We start from the raw sequence: 17,578 nt of genomic DNA on the forward strand, positions 1-17,578 counted from the left end.
CCCATTGCATCGTTAAGTGAAGCCACATGATTACATGTGCAGGAAAAAAAAACAACTATCCTTCTATTGTGTGAAGCCACTGAAATGGTAGGGTTTGTTACTGATGACAACACTCGCCCAGCTCATGCACCCTGCAATTACTAAAACTATGAATTAACGATCCAGAAGGAAGTGGCGTTGGTTTTTAGTGGAGAAATAGACATGGAAATGTACTCCCCCCCACAAAGGCTAACTAAAGGCCAGAGAGCCTTGAATGTAAAACCTTCAGTCAGTCCTAACTTCATGAAGTTAGAAAATTCCATCATGATCTTAAAACGGAAAACAAATGAGGGTTGTCTCGCGTAGCCACCTCTCCACTGAGGGAGAAGGGAAGACCCTACAGAGAAGAGACTTGTCTCAGATCAGGGATGTGTTAGTGATGGAGACAGACTAGAACCTAGGTCTCCTGGCTTCAAGGCGAATGCATTACTTTGTAAATCTTTTAATTTATAAAAATGCAGCTTAAGCATCTAGATATCGCCTTTTTCTGAAAGCCTTCTGTGCCCTTGCTTCCATGGAATTAATGCCCCAAATTGAGGGGGCCCATCGGCTCCCACACAGACCTCTCTCATGGTCCTGATCACACTGTATGAGGGTTAATTTGCCCCCTCCTCCCCCAAACTGCCATCTGGCATACCTCTAGTGACTAGACGCTGAGTAAATTCAATTATGCCTCTAAAATGGCTCTTGTCAGGGTTACCAGTGGCCACCTTGTTGCTGAATCCGAAGGTTACCTCTTTGTCACCTTTTTAATATTATACAATTGACCTCCTTTTAGCCGGCTTTTGTAACACCCATTCCCTCAGTTCCCTCCGTCGACGGCTCTGACTCCGCTACCAACATTCCAAACGTTGGTAAGCCTCAGTTTGGTCCTGGGCTCCCTTCTTCATCCACATTTCTTTCTCAGGAATTTCATCTGCCCTTGACCTTAAATTCCATCCATGTGCCAATGACTTTCAATTTTATATCTCTAAGCCCTGGCATCTACCCTTAACTACAGAGCCATGAAAAATCCTCACACATCCTTTCCCAAACTCTGGGAGGGTAGGTTGGCCCCAGTGCCACCACAGGCCACTCTAACCTTCTTAAAGGTGAGGCATGCCCCGTCCTCTGTGTCCTCAAGGAAGACACTTTAGTAGGGTTGAGGTGATGAAGGAAGCAACCAACTTGAGGGCACAGGGAGCCTCGTGGGTTCTCCCCAAAGACATCTCTTCACAAACCCTGACCCTCTCCACTCTCTTCCTCATGCTTATGTCTTGGATCTGGATGAAGGATCCAAGATTATAGCTGATGCTCAGCTATTTCCTTTGTTAATCTGTTCATCCATCTCTTTACCTCACTTTGGTTTGCAGCATCCATGGTCTTCTAGTGCTTGGTACAAATTTCAGTTCCAACATCATGTCACACATATGCTACTTGTATAATAGTACTGGAAAAACATATTTATAACTTTGGAAAAACGTAACGCACGAGGGGAACTGTAATAAGTGCTAGTAAGAAACAGTAGAGTCAGCTACGTCTGCATGCTCTTGATACTTCCCTGCGCCAATGGGACCACTGCCAAAGTCTTATCATCTTCGTGCCCAAGCCCTCAGGGGACTTGAAACCCGCACGTACAGACTCTCCATATAGACTCTGAGGCTCGTGACCTGAAGCCTGATTTCTCTTTTTGAAAAAGGGAGATTGGCCACTTAGTGTGGTGGCAATGATAGACTTGAACCACTCACCGTTAGTGCAAAGCTGCTTTCCCCTCGATAGAGTATTGAGAGGGAACGGAAAGGAAACCGCCGTCCTCATTCCGATGCACACCTCACGCTGTGTCGGCGAACCTCTCCCAATCTCCGTGCCCAGTATCACCGACAAACCCAACCCTGCACTCGGGGAAGCTCAGCCGTAACATGCACAGCATGAACTTGGGAATCACCTTGACCTGGTATTGAATAAAGTCTATCATTTGTTCTGTGGCATTGCACAAGTTTTTAATCTTCCAGAGCCTCAATTTTCTCACGTATAAAATGAAAAGAACCCTCCATCTCGAAGGGTTGATGTGAGGATCAAAGGAGAATGCATGAAAATACTATATTTTTTGTACCTATGATGCGTGAGGCACTTCACATGCATTTCTTCCCCATGTTTGATATCCTTGTAATATAGGGATCTTCTACGTGTAGTCTCTGCTTCCCCAACCAGATTTAGCCATAATCTCCAAGGCCATTGGCCAGGACAGGCAGCCCCCTGGCCACCCACGAGTGAGGGCTGGAATGGGCGCTGCTGCCCTATGTCTGACACCCATGATGCCGGCGGTGACTGAGCCCTTGGGCCCTTGAATCCTAAACCCCCGAATCCTCTGTTTTACCAGGTCACATGGCTGGTTTGCGTTATCAGTCTGTAACTTTCTCGCTTTTGCTTCACAGGTGGTCTTAAATCCCTGCCCTGAGACTCAGGCCTCTTGGGAGCCCTGGCCCCCTCAGCCCTGCATTAATAATGCTCTCCCACTCCTCACTCGCTGTGGCCGGGCCCTCGGGGCACTTGGAACCCTCAAGGTCCTGGCTCACTCCCTCTGGGTTGTAGTCGCCCCAGGCCCCAGGACCAGTTAGGATGAATCAGGAATGGAGGAATTTAAAGTCTACCTTTAAATCCCTGGGACTTGACCATCTCCTTAATGGTGTCCAGGTCCAGGTTGTTGAGCCGAATGTCCACTGTGAAGTGGTGATAGGGGATGAAGTCCCCGCTGCGGCAGCGGTTGCACTTGTGGGCGTTTTCTTCTAAGAGACAGGCGCACTTCAAGTGCATGTCCTCCTTCTGGTCCTTCAGCCACAGCTCGTAGGCAGTCTTCTGCATTATCGGCCTGCAGAACCGGAAGATGTGGCATTCGATCACCTCACTCTCCAGCTCACGGAGCTCCTCCTGCTGACCATGGGCTGCAGGGGACGGAGAATGCTCTCAGCCAGGCGGCGTGCGCAGCCCGGCTCCTGCTACCGAGCGCCCCTCAGTTCCTTCCCTGAAAGGAAAATGAGTCCCTGCAGGTTCTACCCACCTATTCCTCCAGTGGGCTTCAGAGACAGGGAGCGATAATTCACCTCAAACGAGGCCGCATTCTGTTTCAGAGCCATGCGGAGCTCCTTGCCATCCCGGAAACAATCAAAGACGTTGGATTTCACTAGAGTTGCCAGGGCCTTGAGCATCACCTTCAAGTCCCAACAAGGGAGAATCTCAAACAGCAAGTCTGCAGTGAAGGTCAAGCCGATAATGGCAGCGCATCTCACCAGCATCTGGTGGGAAAGGCTCATGCTGTCCAGCTGCACCAGAGAGATTTCTGCAGGTGGAAAGCCACACAGAGGGAACCGGTTAGCTGTCTTTACCGAATACCTTCTAGAGACCGACAACCACCCTCCTCTATAGTTCTTGTTCCCAGACACCCAGCCAAGCAAAGCCAAAAGAAGCGTTTGCTTAGCGCCTACGTCACAGATGGCACTTATGCTGGGAGCACAAAAAACACAGATGCTATGGTCTACAGATACGTGCGGCACAAGAGCCAGACAAAAATCAGATCGGCGTCGAGGTGTCCTGATGCTGTGTTAAAGTGTGATCAAGGGCTGCTGAGGAGAAGAGGGCTCACGATGGGCCTGCGTCCATGCTCTGGGCTCTGTGCTGACCCCTCTAGCTGCTCCTTCTCTGCCTTCTTCTCCAACCACTCTTCCTCCCGGGACCCCCCAGCAGGAAGGCTTCTCTCTCTCTTCCCTCGAGCTCCCTTTATTCTCATGACAATCCATTACCATCTCTATGCTTATGACAAAGTGTCAGAGAGTTCCTGGCTCCAATCCCAACTTCTCATCTAAGCTCAGCATCATAGCACGTGGCTTCCGGGACATCTTGACCAGGATGTCCCTCCATCACATCACCCTCATCAGGGACAAAATGAGAACCTTCCAACTTTTCCACGGAACACGAGAGGCTCAGCTAGTCCACCTTCCAAGTGTAGGAGGCATTAGGGGATGAAAACACAAAAAAGAGCTAGACGTTCTTTTGGGGACTGAAAACCATGGGGCGTCCTTTGGTCATCCTTCAAAACATCTGAAGTTCTTTATAGAAGGCATGAATTGGAGCTGAATGCATATGAGAACACTGCTTTAAATTTGTTTTCCCTAAAAGGAATAATTATACCTCTCTGATATAAACTCCCTTCTTTGTCATTTCTTATAAAAGCAGATGGTAGAAAACGTCTCAGTATTACATTTCCTCTCTCGTTATTTGCTTTCTGTTTAATTGAAAATGTACTATCCCTCATTCTGGTATGCAGTGGAGGAAAACTTTGTTCAAATCAGACTCCGGAATATGTACAGGGGGAAGGTGGCTTCTAATTAGGAGCAGAAAAGTCAAGCCTCGAGGGGAGCCTTCCCCCTGCCTGGGGCAACGGAAAACAACCCCACTTACTATCTTACTATCGTCCTTTCTTGTTTTATAGATAGTCATCCTAGAGGGAGCAAAAATGGGGGTGGGGTGTCTAGGTCCTGGAAAATGAACACCAGGTCGAGTTATCGTTACCTTTTAAGGATGCTGGCGGTGACAAGTTTTTCAGTCTGACATCATCAGTAAGGTTACAGACCTCCTTACTCTCCTCACCACCTCCGAAAGGGATTGTTTTCAATCCCTCTGCTAGCTTAGCGAAATTCCCTATAGGGAGACAAAAGGGAAGACAAGTTCAAGTCACTGTTTTGTCATTATCCTGATTATCCAACCAACTTCGAGATGGATCTCACGTGAGCAGGAAGAGATGCATGTTTGGCCCACCAAATATTCTGGAATACTGTGTTTTAAGTAAAACCAATACATGAAAATCTAAGTTTACTCAAAAGATGCTTTGACACCTCCCCGCCCCGTTCCCCCCACCCCCGCCCTCACCCCAAAGGATTGGTCAATAACTTTTGGAAGTCTACCGTAGTACAAGCACTTTTACACAAATTTGATTCAAAGACTGTCAGGATGTACCTTATAGTCTATAATAACATACACGTGCATGCACATTCAAATATGCACACGTAGAGCAAACATGGACATGGGGAGGCAGTGCTCTACTTATGACATGGTTCATATCAGAAAGTGATATTAAAAATGGTGAGGTCTGAATCGGAAACTTGCCTAGTAATTGTGTCTCCTGGTACTCCCAAAATGCAATACTTATTTCCTCCCCGAGCCATTCATGTAACGCCTGAACGGCAAGACATTGGGATAGGGCGATGTGAGGCTACGAAGGTGAATGTAACTCAGCTCCTCATCTGGAGAGATAAAGCCTGTGCACAGAGAGCTAGGCTGCCAGGCAGTGAGTGAGTGCCACGTGAGTGGGCACAAACAGTAAGTGTTGGGAAGTTCACATCAGCACAGCACAAGCTTTTATCCACCATCGCCCGTGAAGGTGGTAAATGTGAACAGCGTGTGCTTCCAGCCCTCGAGGGTCTTAAAATCTATGAGACAGACTTTCAGTAACTAATCCTAATAGTAGGAAAAGTGACTGAACAGCTAAAGAGCCAAGAGCAACTTGGTGTGGGAGTGGGGCAGCAAGAACAATTACTTCAGACTTGGTGGATTCAGAAAGGCTTCCTGGAGGAGGAGGTATTTTGGTTGAACCTTGAAGCACGAAGGGATATTCCAAGTGGAGAACAGATGGGTGATCAGTGCCACCGAGCACTTGGCAAGTTAGGGGCTAGAAGGAGACCAGAGTGCGTGGGGAGTTGGAGTGCTGCTGTGGGAGGTGTACTGGAGAAAGAGTTTGGGAGCTCAGGATGGAGGGCGTTTGTCATCATCACAATTTGAAGTCTGGACTTTATTCCATAGGTAATGGGAACTATCACAGGTTCCTGAAGAGGGCCTAGTGTTAATCTAAACAATTATTTTTAGGGAGGTAATACTGGAAGCAGCATATAGGAGAGGCAAGTATAGAACAGGACATGGAAGACTGTTCATCTGATGAATCGGGAAGTGTTCCCTCCTCTTCTACTTTCTGGGTGAGATTGCGCAAAATTGGAAATAACCCACTGTGCCATCCATCATCACTTCTTGATATTCCATTATTATAGTTTCTTACACAGCCTTCCCTCTGCTATTCTCTTGCCTGTTGAACTGCTTTCTTGATGACAAAATCAGATTAAAACAGTAGAAAGAAAGAAAAAAAGGAAGAAAGAAAGAAAAAGAAGGAAAGAAAGAAAGAAAGAAAGAAAGAAAGAAAGAAAGAAAGAAAAGAAGGAAGGAGGAAGGGAGAGAGGAAGAAAGGAAGGGAACTACAGAACAATATCCCTCATAAATGTAGATGCAAAAATCCTTAATACAATATTAAGCAAATAGAATTCAGCAATATATACAAATAATAATAGAAAATGACTAGGTGTTTATTTCAGGGATGCGAGGCTGGTTCAATATTTGAAAGCCAATCAATGTAATACACCACATTAACAGAAAAGAAAATTCACATAATCATAACAATCTATGCAGAAAAACATCTCACAAAATTCAACACTCATTCATGAAAAAAACTCTCAGAAAAATAGAAACAGAAAGGAACTTTCTCAACTTGATAAAGAGTGTCTTCCAAAACACTTACAGCTAACAGCATACTTAATGGTGAAAGACGGATGAATGCTCTTGGTAGATGTTTGTTGAATGAAAAATGAATAAGGATTTGAGTCCCTTTACTCCCATTTTACAGCAGGTAAAGAAGGTTGTGACTAGTTCCAAAATATAAGTAATTAAATGGCCTATGTGTCGTTGGAACTCTGGACCCCTGATTTCAAAGCCAAAATTTTCTTTTAATTATGTCTTTATATGCTTTCCTTTCATGGAAGAGATGCTACCTTTTCAAACTAGTTGCAGGGGGCACAGCCCACCATCCCATGTGGGAGTTGAACTGGCAACCTTGTTGTTAAGAGCACGTGCACCCACCAACTGAGCCATCCAGCCACCCATCGGCAGCTCAGCGGCAGCTCAGCTCAAGTCATTGTCTTCAATCTAGTTGCAGAGGGCGCAGCTCACAGGCCTATGTGGGAATCGAACTGGCAACCCTGTTGCTCAGAGCTCACGTTCTAACCAACTGAGCCACCCGGCCGCCCTACCCTTTCTTTCTTTCTAGCCCCCCTCTCGGCAGAGGAACAGAATGAGAGAGAACCATTGCCGTGGGACTTACTGAACAGGTTATTCCAGGTCACATTGGTCTTTTCCTCAGACTCCATCGGTTGGAAAAGGAGGACCCTGTGATGGTCGAGGTTTTTTAGCAACTCTTCACAGTAAAATGGAATCCCACAGCTTCCCTCCACCAGGTACCTGTGGTGAAAACAAGGTAACCTGTTCACGTCGAAGACCCATCTTTCAGGAAGGAGAACCTTTTAGTCTCCTCAATCCCTTGAAAATTCTCTTTTTGTTCTCCACTGGTTTTGGTTTTTCATTGTTAGGGATTCCTTTTTTCTTTCATTTAAAAAAAATTATGTAAAACATTTGCTGTCTTTCCAAAGCCAAAACTATGTAACAAGATACATCCTCGGTCTTGCTTCCCTTCCTCACCTTGTAAGTAACCATTTTAATTAGTTGCTGGTTTATCTTTTCAGTGTTTCTTTGAGAAACTATAAACAAATCCACCCACATACGAATTTCACCTCTTTCTTCCATAAAAGACAGCGTGCTGTGCGCACAGCACACACGACTGCACCTGTTTTTCCACTTATCAATGTGACTGCCCCAGGTCATCCCTCCCTATGGCGAGATCTTTCTCGTTTGTTTTTCTACTTGATACTACCTATCCCCTTAGAGATGGGCATACTTATACAAATAATGCCTCAATAAGAATTTTGTTCATATGTCACTTCATATTTTCAACATATCTTTGAGATACATTCCTAGGTCAAAAGGTAAATGCATACATGTACATATACACACATGCATATATATAGTGTGTACATGCATATACATACATGTATATATACTTATATACATATACATATGCATACATACAAAACAAATATATACACATATACAGAGACAGGGAGACGAAGGGAGAGAGCGTGCTACATTCATGCCTGGAGTTATTTTAAACGAGACTATGACCAAGACATTTCTCTTTCAGAAGCAAGGCAACCTCCTCAGAGGCAGATGCCGAGGTGGGCTGTAAACAGCCAGCTAAAGAGGCGGTGTTGTTTGAGTTGCTCAGGGCACCGCTGTCCAGACCCCCAGAGGAGTCACCAAGAAGCTCAGGGGGCACCGACTCGAGAGCTAGCCTTCAGCCTGCGTGGACACAGCCCCAGCAGCAGACCGCGTCACTGCCAGCCGAGGAGGGCCTCGCCTGGCTCCAGGTGTGGCCATTCATGTTTACCTATTTGTCGTTCATGTCCCTTGCCCATGACGCTATCCTGACTAAGGATTGATTCGAGAATACACCACACCCCTCATGAGGAAAGGGAGAGAAAAATGATGTCACTCAGCCAAGTCTCAGAGGTGTAACAGGGACCCCTCTGGAGGAGGAAACCGTGGGCAGCATCTCTCCTTCCAGGCGTGATGAATGGCCCCTTGGAAAGGCGGGACCAGCAAGAATGTGGAAATAGGCCTTTGGAGCCGCATCTTAAGGAACCCGATGGAGTCTGGACCTGGGCAATGAACGCAGATGTCAAGACATCAGGACAGAAGCAGGCTACTCACAAGTCCAGCTCTTTGGGGATGCCCCTGACACTGAGGTCTAGGCAGGCCTTGTCTCGGATGTCCTCGGGCTGCACGGCGCCGAGGGTGACGTAGGTGGTGTTCCGGCTCTTCATGATGGCGCTGGCAGCTGCACAGGGCATGCCCAGGAAGGGGGACAGCGACATGATGATGAAGATAGGGACAGCCTGGATAAGCTCCTCCAGGAAGGCCCAGGAGGCCGTATCGACAAACTGGCCCTCGTCGATGATGAAAATAATCCTTTCTTCTTTCCCTGTCTGGACAAGGCAGAGGAACAGAAAGAAAAACGCTATCGGACTCTGGGTTTTTACACACATGTATAGGTATGCATGTGTGTAATCCATTGGTTCTGTGGTGCTGAGTTCAATCTTTTCTGTCCAGTAACTTTGCAGTAATTTAGATTCCACGAACTTGGAATTTGTGGCAATTTGGACAGAGCTGGCCGGAATGGACTCTTACTTGGTCAAATTTTTGTGTAAAGATAGTGCGCCTTTGTAGGCTAGATGGGGCTGTAGCCAAGTCAAGGATGTTACACAAGAATAACTGATGTTTCCTACAAATCATTTTAGTCAGTAGCAGATGACGGTCTCCTGGGGCAGCCTACTTGGCATTCACCCAGCCAACATCTATTCTGCACGTCCTGACTGAGCACACACTGGGCTAGGTGCAGGGTGCACAGCCTGAGGGCCACTGAGCCAGCCCTCGTCCGATGGCAGTTTGTGCGGTTCTAGCTTGAACTACAGTGTATGTGGCACTTTACACAGAGTGTGTCCCTGTTCTCATGTAGACTACCTTCCCCTAACTGGTCTGAATTATTTACTCACTCATTAAGCATTTACTGGTCCTCTATTAGGGTTAGGTACTCTTCTCTGCGCTGGGGATACAGTGTCCTTACATTTTAGGGTGAGGTGTCTAAGCCGAAAAAACCTGCCCCACGCTGCTCTTGGCTTTTTTCAGTTCCCTCTGAGAAAAGGCTGAATTGCCTGCTCTTTTCCTCTATGTTTTTATAAACAAAAGCAGCAAAGGCTACTTTAAAATTTCAAGCCTCACGGGACAATCATTATCAGGTGTTCTAACCTGTCTTATCACATATACCTAAGTTTCCTCTGACAGCCCCATTGTGTTATGGGAAATTTAGCTCTTCACAGACCCTGGGGACATTTTAATTAGTGGTGGTGTCAGTGCTTTATTTGTGCATTGAGGAGAGTAAAGCAGGAACACAAAGAGCCTGAATTTAATATTCCATCATGGGCCCCAGTGTCTTTATATTTAAAATGAGGAGACTGAATTGGATTCTCTCTAATGTGAATAAAAGCCAGCATTTTACATTGCATCAACGCTGTTCACAGATGTGTGATGCACTTTACACAGAGTAACTCGTTTAATCCTCAGAACACGCACAGGAAGTGGCACTACTGAATCTCTTTACTGAGAGAGTGTAGGCACAGAGAAGTTAAGTAACTTGCCCAAGTCACACAGAGAGTCAATGAGCCAAAGACTGTCGTCACGTAGCCTATAGTTAAAGCGCAGCCTTAGGAGCAGTCTCCAAACCAGACTGTGCATCAGAACCAGAATTAAAAGCAAACAGCTGAACAGACCCCTGAGTCCAACTCTAGCCCGTTTGAATCTTTAGGGGTCAGGCTCATAGACCCATGTTTTTAATGAAGCTTCCTGGATACTTGTGATGCCAACAGTCCAAAGCTTGACATTCAGAAACTACCGATCTTGCCTTGCTTATTTGCCTGAGTGGAGAAGAGGACGTTTGACTGTAAACTTGATATAATGCCACAAACTCATGGTGATCATTTATTATGTGCCAGACACTGCTGGTCAGTAGTGATACAAAATGAGTAAGGGCTCCCGGTCCTTAGGAAGCTCACATCTCCTGAGGGCGAGAGGCACACAGATAAGTAGTAGCAAATTGCAATACAGTGGGGTAAATAGAATCAGAAATATGTTCGAAGTGTTATAGAAGCATGGTGGAAGAGGAATTAGATATGCCCCGTGATTTGGGGGTCTCTCACCAAAGAGGTGACATTGAAGGACAAGTAGCATTTCTCCAGGTTAAAAAACAAAACAAAACAATCCGTTGGCTTTTATCTCATTAGCATTGGGAGTTATTTGGAGAGGATCAAGTGCAGGTTGGTGCGATTTGCACGTATGCTGGCAGTTCTAGGGAGGAGGAATTGGAGTGGAGAGGTGTGAGGTGCAGGGATCGGTCGCAAAGCGGCAGCAACGGTCCAGAAGGAAGCAGAGCCTGAACCAGAGCAGGCCCGAGAGTCCAGACGCCGCCCACCGGAGGAACAGGAGGACCTGGCAACTGGGTCGATGTACAGATGTGACAACTGGCGAGGCGGGGAGCACAGATAACTTTCAGCGAGTGCGAATGAGCTTGCCACTCACTGAATCAAGGATCAGGATCAGAATGAGGAAGAAAGGGCATTGAAGTAGGGGGGAAAATGAATTTTACTACTAGACACAAAACTGAGTGGGAGTTACTGCATCTACATGGAATATATAGAAGGTTTTTGAAAATGCCGTTCTGGTGCTCATCAGACAGGAGGAGACTGGAGTATAGACTTGGTTATCATCAACACCGTGGGCGGTCAGGAGATTACTCAGAGCGCGAACACCGGTTGTACGTTTCTGACGGAAGGGGCACTGTTCTAAATGTTTTATATATAACCTAGTCATTTAAACGTCACAACCCTGTGAGCTAGGTGCTATTATTTCCCCCATTTTATAGATGGTAAAGCGAAAGCATAGGCAGGTTAAGTCACTTGCTCAAGGTTACCCAGGTAGCAAGTGACAGGCCTAAGGGTTCCAACCGTGGCAGTCTACCTACAGCAGCGCCTGCATACGTAACCACTTAGACAGGCTGCATCTCATACCGATAAAGAAACCAAAGGGGCCGGTTTTCAGGAGAGGTCAAATTCTCAGGAGTAATGTTAAGGGACTCCATTCAGTATAGCTACATGCTGAACAGACTCTTAGCTCGAGGTTTGGAAGGATGGAGGAGAAGGAAACGCTTTAGGATAAAAGCTTTCACACACTTCCAAGCCTCTTGCCAGTAGAGTCTGAACCCCTCAGGCCACCTACCTTTGTGGTGAGCTGCCCAGTTTTCCTCCCCACCACTGCCCCGTTACCTGACCCACAGACGTCCTTACTTGCTTCAAGATCTTCATAAACAATGCTTCCAACTGCTTTTGCCTCCTCAAGGTGTTCATTGTGAAAACCTCTCGTGAAATAGGGAACTGTGTAAAGAACAATGAGACTATTGAATATGGGGAAATAGCACAGAGAGCTACTAGCTGTGTGACTTGGGGAAAATCACTTGACTGTTCTGTGCCTTAAAATACTCATGTGTTAGATAACCCGTAATGCCCCTTCCAGTTCCAATACCCTATGTCATTGAACCTACGAGATGCAGAAAAGAACAGGGCGCCCTCTGCCTTGACACTGGCAGTCATCTGTGGGAGTGGAATGACTTTATGTCCTGGACTAGCTAATAATGTGGAAAGGTGAGAAAGATAATCAATCAGTAGGTGGCATTTGGGTTTTCTTGAGCACGGTATTTCTTTGACACCTCCAATATGTCTCAGGAAGGTGCATGGTCATTCAGGGAGGGTTGGGAGCCATTTCCTCACCACCCAGATCCTCCAGATGTGAAATGAAAATGGTAAAAAATACCAAAGAGATTCTCAGTCATAAAACATCAGAGAGGAGCTGTGACACCTGCCCCATCGCCATGTCTGCAGAAGTCTCAGGTCAGGTAGTTACCTGGACGTGGAAAATATCATTGAGAAGGCAGTAGAACTTTTCCTCCAACAGTGTCTTGACTTTGCTTTGGAGGTTGGTCTGTCGCTCTTTGTAATGTTTACAAGTATCCAGACCTAATACATTGGCCATGAGTATCTGGATGGTGTAAAAATTTTTATAGATGCTGATCTTAGTCAACGCAATAGCAACCGTCCTGTTTACAAGAAGTCAAGAATCAGAAGAGAGTGTTTACATATATTGATGCAAAAGGTTAAATTCTTATTAAATAAAAGGTTAAATTTTTATTTAATAACTGAAGATTTATTAAATAAAGTTTAAATTTTCTAAAACGCCAACAACTGCCAGCAAACCATCAGAAGCTAAAGGAAAGGCATGAAACAGAATGCCCCTCACAGCTGTCAGAAGAAACTAACCCTGATGACACCTTGACTTTGGACTTCTAGCCACCCAGTTTGTGCTACTTTGTTCCAGCATCTCTAGCAAACCAATATAGCACTTAACAGTTCCCGGAACATAGCAGTTACTCATTAAGTGATGGTAGTATAATTGAATGAACGAATGTCTTCTGGAGGTTAGGAATTATCTCCCCAGCGATGCTAAAGATATTTTGAAACTGACCTATCTCAGGCCTGATATTAAAAATGAGCAGACATACAGCTAAAAATAATGTAAGGTTAATAGGCACTTTCCCCTTAAAGCCTTAGGTGAGGTGGTGAAAGGACGTGAGACACCATTGTCGCCACCTTGGTCACCATCACTGTTACTGAATACCATATACTGACCATCACACCGTGATGGTGCTAGATGGCCCCAAAAAGCCCTCGTGGAATTCGTTATATGAAAATAGATGAGCAGCACGAGGTAAGTACATTAGCTCTGCCTTTCAGAGTCAAGTCCAGAGGCCTACATTCTCTGTCCCCCCTCACAGGCCACATGGCTTGAACCGGTGATTCTCTGCCAGCTGGCTGGATAAATTTATGTGTTTGTTCTGCAGACCCAATCTAGCCTTGGTCTCAACTTCTGTGCCCATTGCTCTCAACCTGTCTTCACATTGGGGTTATTGAGGAAGCTTTAAAATACTGATGTCCAAGCCCAGCCGGCATTAAACCAGGACCTCAAGGAATCAGCCCAGCTTCTCAATTTCTTGGTTCAACATGTTTATCATTAGCTATTTATTTAGCACAAGCATGCATGGTCCCCAGTAATAGATAGGTTGTGGGTAGTTTGCAGAAGGCAAATCATACTATACAAGGGACGAGTATTAAAATAGGTGAAACTCTTAAGGGTATCAGGATTCTCTGGGTTCATAAGAAATGGTCATTGCAAGACACTCACTTGTGGTTCTTGCTTTGGGCCAGTCTCTCAATTTCCCTAAGCATCTGGCTTTTTCCATATCCCGACAATCCTTCGTACATGAGGACTCGGCTGGAGTTGCACATCAAGAATTCCTTCATTGCGTACATGAAGTATCTGATCTCCTTATCACGTCCTGTCATTTTTATTTTTTAAAAAGGGAGCAAACCCAATCAGCGTAAAATAGTCTGGCGATATGAAAACACAGTGATAGCACGCCTAAGAAGCCCTCTGGGGTGTCCATGGCATCGCTCATGGACTTTCTGGAGGTCCTGTGCACATTAAAAGCATTTTCAATCTTTCTCTAGAGCTTTCCAGTTACCAGTGTGGTGTTTCAGCTTTATTTGATTCCCACACGCTGTGAGGGAACGTATTCTTATAATGCTCATCACAATGTCCATTTCATTTTAGTGCAGAAAACTAAGATTTGCTTAGATTACACAGCCAGGAATTACACCAGGGCTAGCTGACTCTAATTCTCATTTTCCTTTCCTTTTTCTTTTTTTCTATAACACAGTAGAAATAATCTATAGATTATTACATGATGAAGTAAATTTATTATACAGCTCCTATACTGAATAATTATAGGTAGAATATTTTATTTCCGATTCTGTGAAGAGAATGAGAAATTACACTTATCTCAGGCTACTAGCAGCTTTATCAGTGATAAGTAAATTCAATTTTCTTCATAAAAATCGTGGATGACTCCTATCATAAGACCAACCTAAATTTTTAGTAAAAATAAATTGTAGTGTTTTTTTTTCTGATTATCAATTTAACACATGCTCCTGTAGCAACTATGGAAAATTTAGAAAAGGAATAAAAGAAAATAAAAGTCACCTTGGGTTGCAACCCTATCACTGTTACTTTTCATGTGTGTTTTTGAATATACGTAGCAGGATGCCCTGACTAAAATCTGAAACTCAGCCCACAGTCTGAAACCTGGGTGGACAGGAGGAAACCTGCAGAACTGCAGTTTCAAAGGAGTGGGCAATGTCTGTCCAAGGAGCTAGAGACTCACTTGGAGCCTCTTCTTCCTTCTTTTCTGGATAGGTCACTGTGGGGTGGCCCCTCTGTTCTCTGCTGACAGAGTGATCACATACCCAGGTGTCATCTAATGCCTACGGAACACGAAGACCGTTACTCTAAGTTTCGTGCTTTGTACAAAGAAACTAAGTGTTTACTTGGTAATGTAAACTTCTGGGTATGGTTTAGTGAGAACTACTCTTCAGACTTTATTGCTTCTTTGGGGTGAAACAGTCCCTTTCTGAAAACGCATTTGAACTTGAACTGTGTGAGATGTATTCTTCGGCCTGAGACTCACGTTAGAGCTCAGAAGATGAGGCCCCAAAGGCCACCCAGCAGGATCCTCTAGCTCTACGTTCTGTTCATACAGAGCACATACAGGTAAGACCTCATGGATTGTCTTGTGAGCTGGATTCTGAAATGAGGTGAAGTCAAAGTGACTTGAAGCACGTGCACCTTGTTTCTATCTAAACAAGGCTCTAATATCTGGGGCTGTTGCATGGATTTTTGACCCCCGAAAACCACCTTTTGCATAAACTACAGTTGTGCTGTCATCTGTGTTGTTAGCATATGCAATTTCATTTACAGGAGCTCCTGTCCAAGAAGTGCGTTTCCCACACTGCTGACCTCTGACAGTCTGCTTTTGGCTACAGCGTTAAAGAAAGCTACGTGGGGCTGATGTATACGTTGCGCTGATGGAATCAGGACAAAACGCAACTATTAATAGATCTGACTGAGAAATGTACACATATTGTACTGCTGTGTTCTAATATGACGGTCACATTGAGCCCACAATCTTGTAAAAAGGGGGTTAGGACTTCCAGTTACTGCCAACCATTATCACAACAAGCGTACCCTAAAATGAAAGGTGAAGTCTCAAGGGAGGGTGAGAGTGGGCACGCCTTCTTTCCAGCCTTCAGGAGTTGGGGGATCTGGGCCTATAAGAAGTGATTTGCTGGGCCGGCCGAGTGGCGCATTGGTTAAGAACTGGCTTGGGATGCCAGAGGGCCCCGGTTCAGATCCCGCATATGAGGGCCAGTGACACTGCCCTCCACAGCTAAGATGCTGAACAACAGCTCAACCTGGAGCTGGGCTGCCGTGAGTCGCCAGAGATGGCATGTAGGCTGCAGCCCCTGTGGCAGTGGGTTGCCATGGGCTACCGTGTGTAGCCAGCAGCCAGCGTGAGCGGTCAGCAGCCGCTGTGAGCAACCGTCCAGAAGCCGGCGACTGATCTGCCTCGCCCGGGAAGAACGCAATGATGGTGCCAACTTGGGCCACTGAAGCAACGTCCTCCACAACTAGACTGAAGAACAAAAGGACAGCAACTTGTCTGTTCCCCTTCCCCCAATTCCCCAGCGCTGTTCCCCTCCCCCAATTCCCCAATAAAATCTTTAAAAAAAAAAAAAAAGAAGTGATTTGCTTGCAGGGCCTGAAAACCACCTGAATGTGGTGCAGCTGGGGCTCTGCTCCTGGCCCAAGTGCCTTTGCGGTGCTGGAGCTGTTGGCTTCTTTTAGGCTCAACTGACATCAAGGTTCTGCCCTAACATTCCCCCAAAGAGTGGGACAGAGCCTCCTCTTCATCGCCCTAACACAGCCATGATCAGGATTTATGATGGCACTTTTAGGGATGTTCAGGTCGAACAGAAGGAAGTTACGAGGGTCGCTAGAAATGGCTGTTTTCAGAATCCACAGGCCAGTCGTCCTGGTGGTCTTGTCCCTCAGAAGGGGGTGTCCCTCCCTCATTTTATGTCTACGTCCCTGTCTAGTCTCAAGTTAGCTTTATTATGGTAGGGTCCCTGTCACCAAGGATCACAAAAACATCACTACTAGATGGATCATAGATCCAATCGTAAAAGGTAAAACAAAAATACTGGAAAAGAATCTAGAAAAATACCTTCATGGCTTTTGGGCGAGGAAAGATTTCTTAAACAATATGCAAAAGCACTAACAATAAAAAAAAGATTGGTAAATTGGATTACAGTCAAATAAAAAACTCTGTTCACGAAATACAGCATTAATAGAGTAAAAAGGCAAGCTCAGAATGGGAACGTTATCTCCTGTAAAAACAAATGGCAATGGACCCATTTCCAGAACATGTAAACAATTCTAACAGATCTATAATAAAAATTCAAACCAATCGAAAAATAGGCAAAAGTTGAGTACAGGCCCTTCAAAAAATACCATGTCCAGTGGCCAATAAACATCTGGAAAAGCAGCTCAACCACATCAGGGAAACACAAATGAAAACCGCAATGATATAGCACTATAAGTCCAACAGAACTGCTAAAATTATAGAGACCAATAGAACTAAATGGTTGGTAAGGATGAGAAGCAACTGGAACCCTCACCACACTGCTGGTCAAATTATCAATAAATACAACCATTTTGGAAAATCATTTGGCATCATCTCCCAAAATTGTACCCTTAACCCGACAGTTTCACTGCTACATCCACAGTCAGCAGAAATGCGTATGTGTTCACCAAAAGAATCGTTACGGCAGCATCATTCATAAGAACCAAAACCTGGAAACAACTCAAACGTTATATGACAACAGAATGAATAAACTGCTGTATATTTCTAAAATGGAACACTACACAGCAATGGAAACTGATGACAATAACATGGGTGAATTTCATAACATGCTGTTGATTAACAGACGGCATATGTAATTATACAGCGCCTCAT

General features: G+C 45.3%; 1 protein-coding gene across 1 annotated transcript in view; it reads right to left on the reverse strand.

The window, feature by feature from the left end:
• The window catches only part of ADCY10 (adenylate cyclase 10), a 44,516-nt gene that overhangs the window by 12,315 nt on the left and 14,623 nt on the right, over positions 1 to 17,578 (reverse strand). The window contains exons 13-20 of the mRNA XM_019646943.1: positions 13,849 to 14,002; positions 12,514 to 12,706; positions 11,901 to 11,987; positions 8,716 to 8,990; positions 7,214 to 7,350; positions 4,585 to 4,713; positions 3,077 to 3,355; positions 2,670 to 2,960 (exon numbers count right to left, since the gene is read on the reverse strand). Coding sequence (XP_019502488.1) covers positions 2,670 to 2,960; positions 3,077 to 3,355; positions 4,585 to 4,713; positions 7,214 to 7,350; positions 8,716 to 8,990; positions 11,901 to 11,987; positions 12,514 to 12,706; positions 13,849 to 14,002 — 1,545 coding nt within the window. The remainder of the gene's footprint in view (positions 1 to 2,669; positions 2,961 to 3,076; positions 3,356 to 4,584; positions 4,714 to 7,213; positions 7,351 to 8,715; positions 8,991 to 11,900; positions 11,988 to 12,513; positions 12,707 to 13,848; positions 14,003 to 17,578) is intronic.

The sequence above is a fragment of the Hipposideros armiger genome, unplaced genomic scaffold (genome assembly GCF_001890085.2).
Source record: "Hipposideros armiger isolate ML-2016 unplaced genomic scaffold, ASM189008v1 scaffold_6, whole genome shotgun sequence".
Lineage (NCBI taxonomy): Eukaryota > Metazoa > Chordata > Mammalia > Chiroptera > Hipposideridae > Hipposideros > Hipposideros armiger.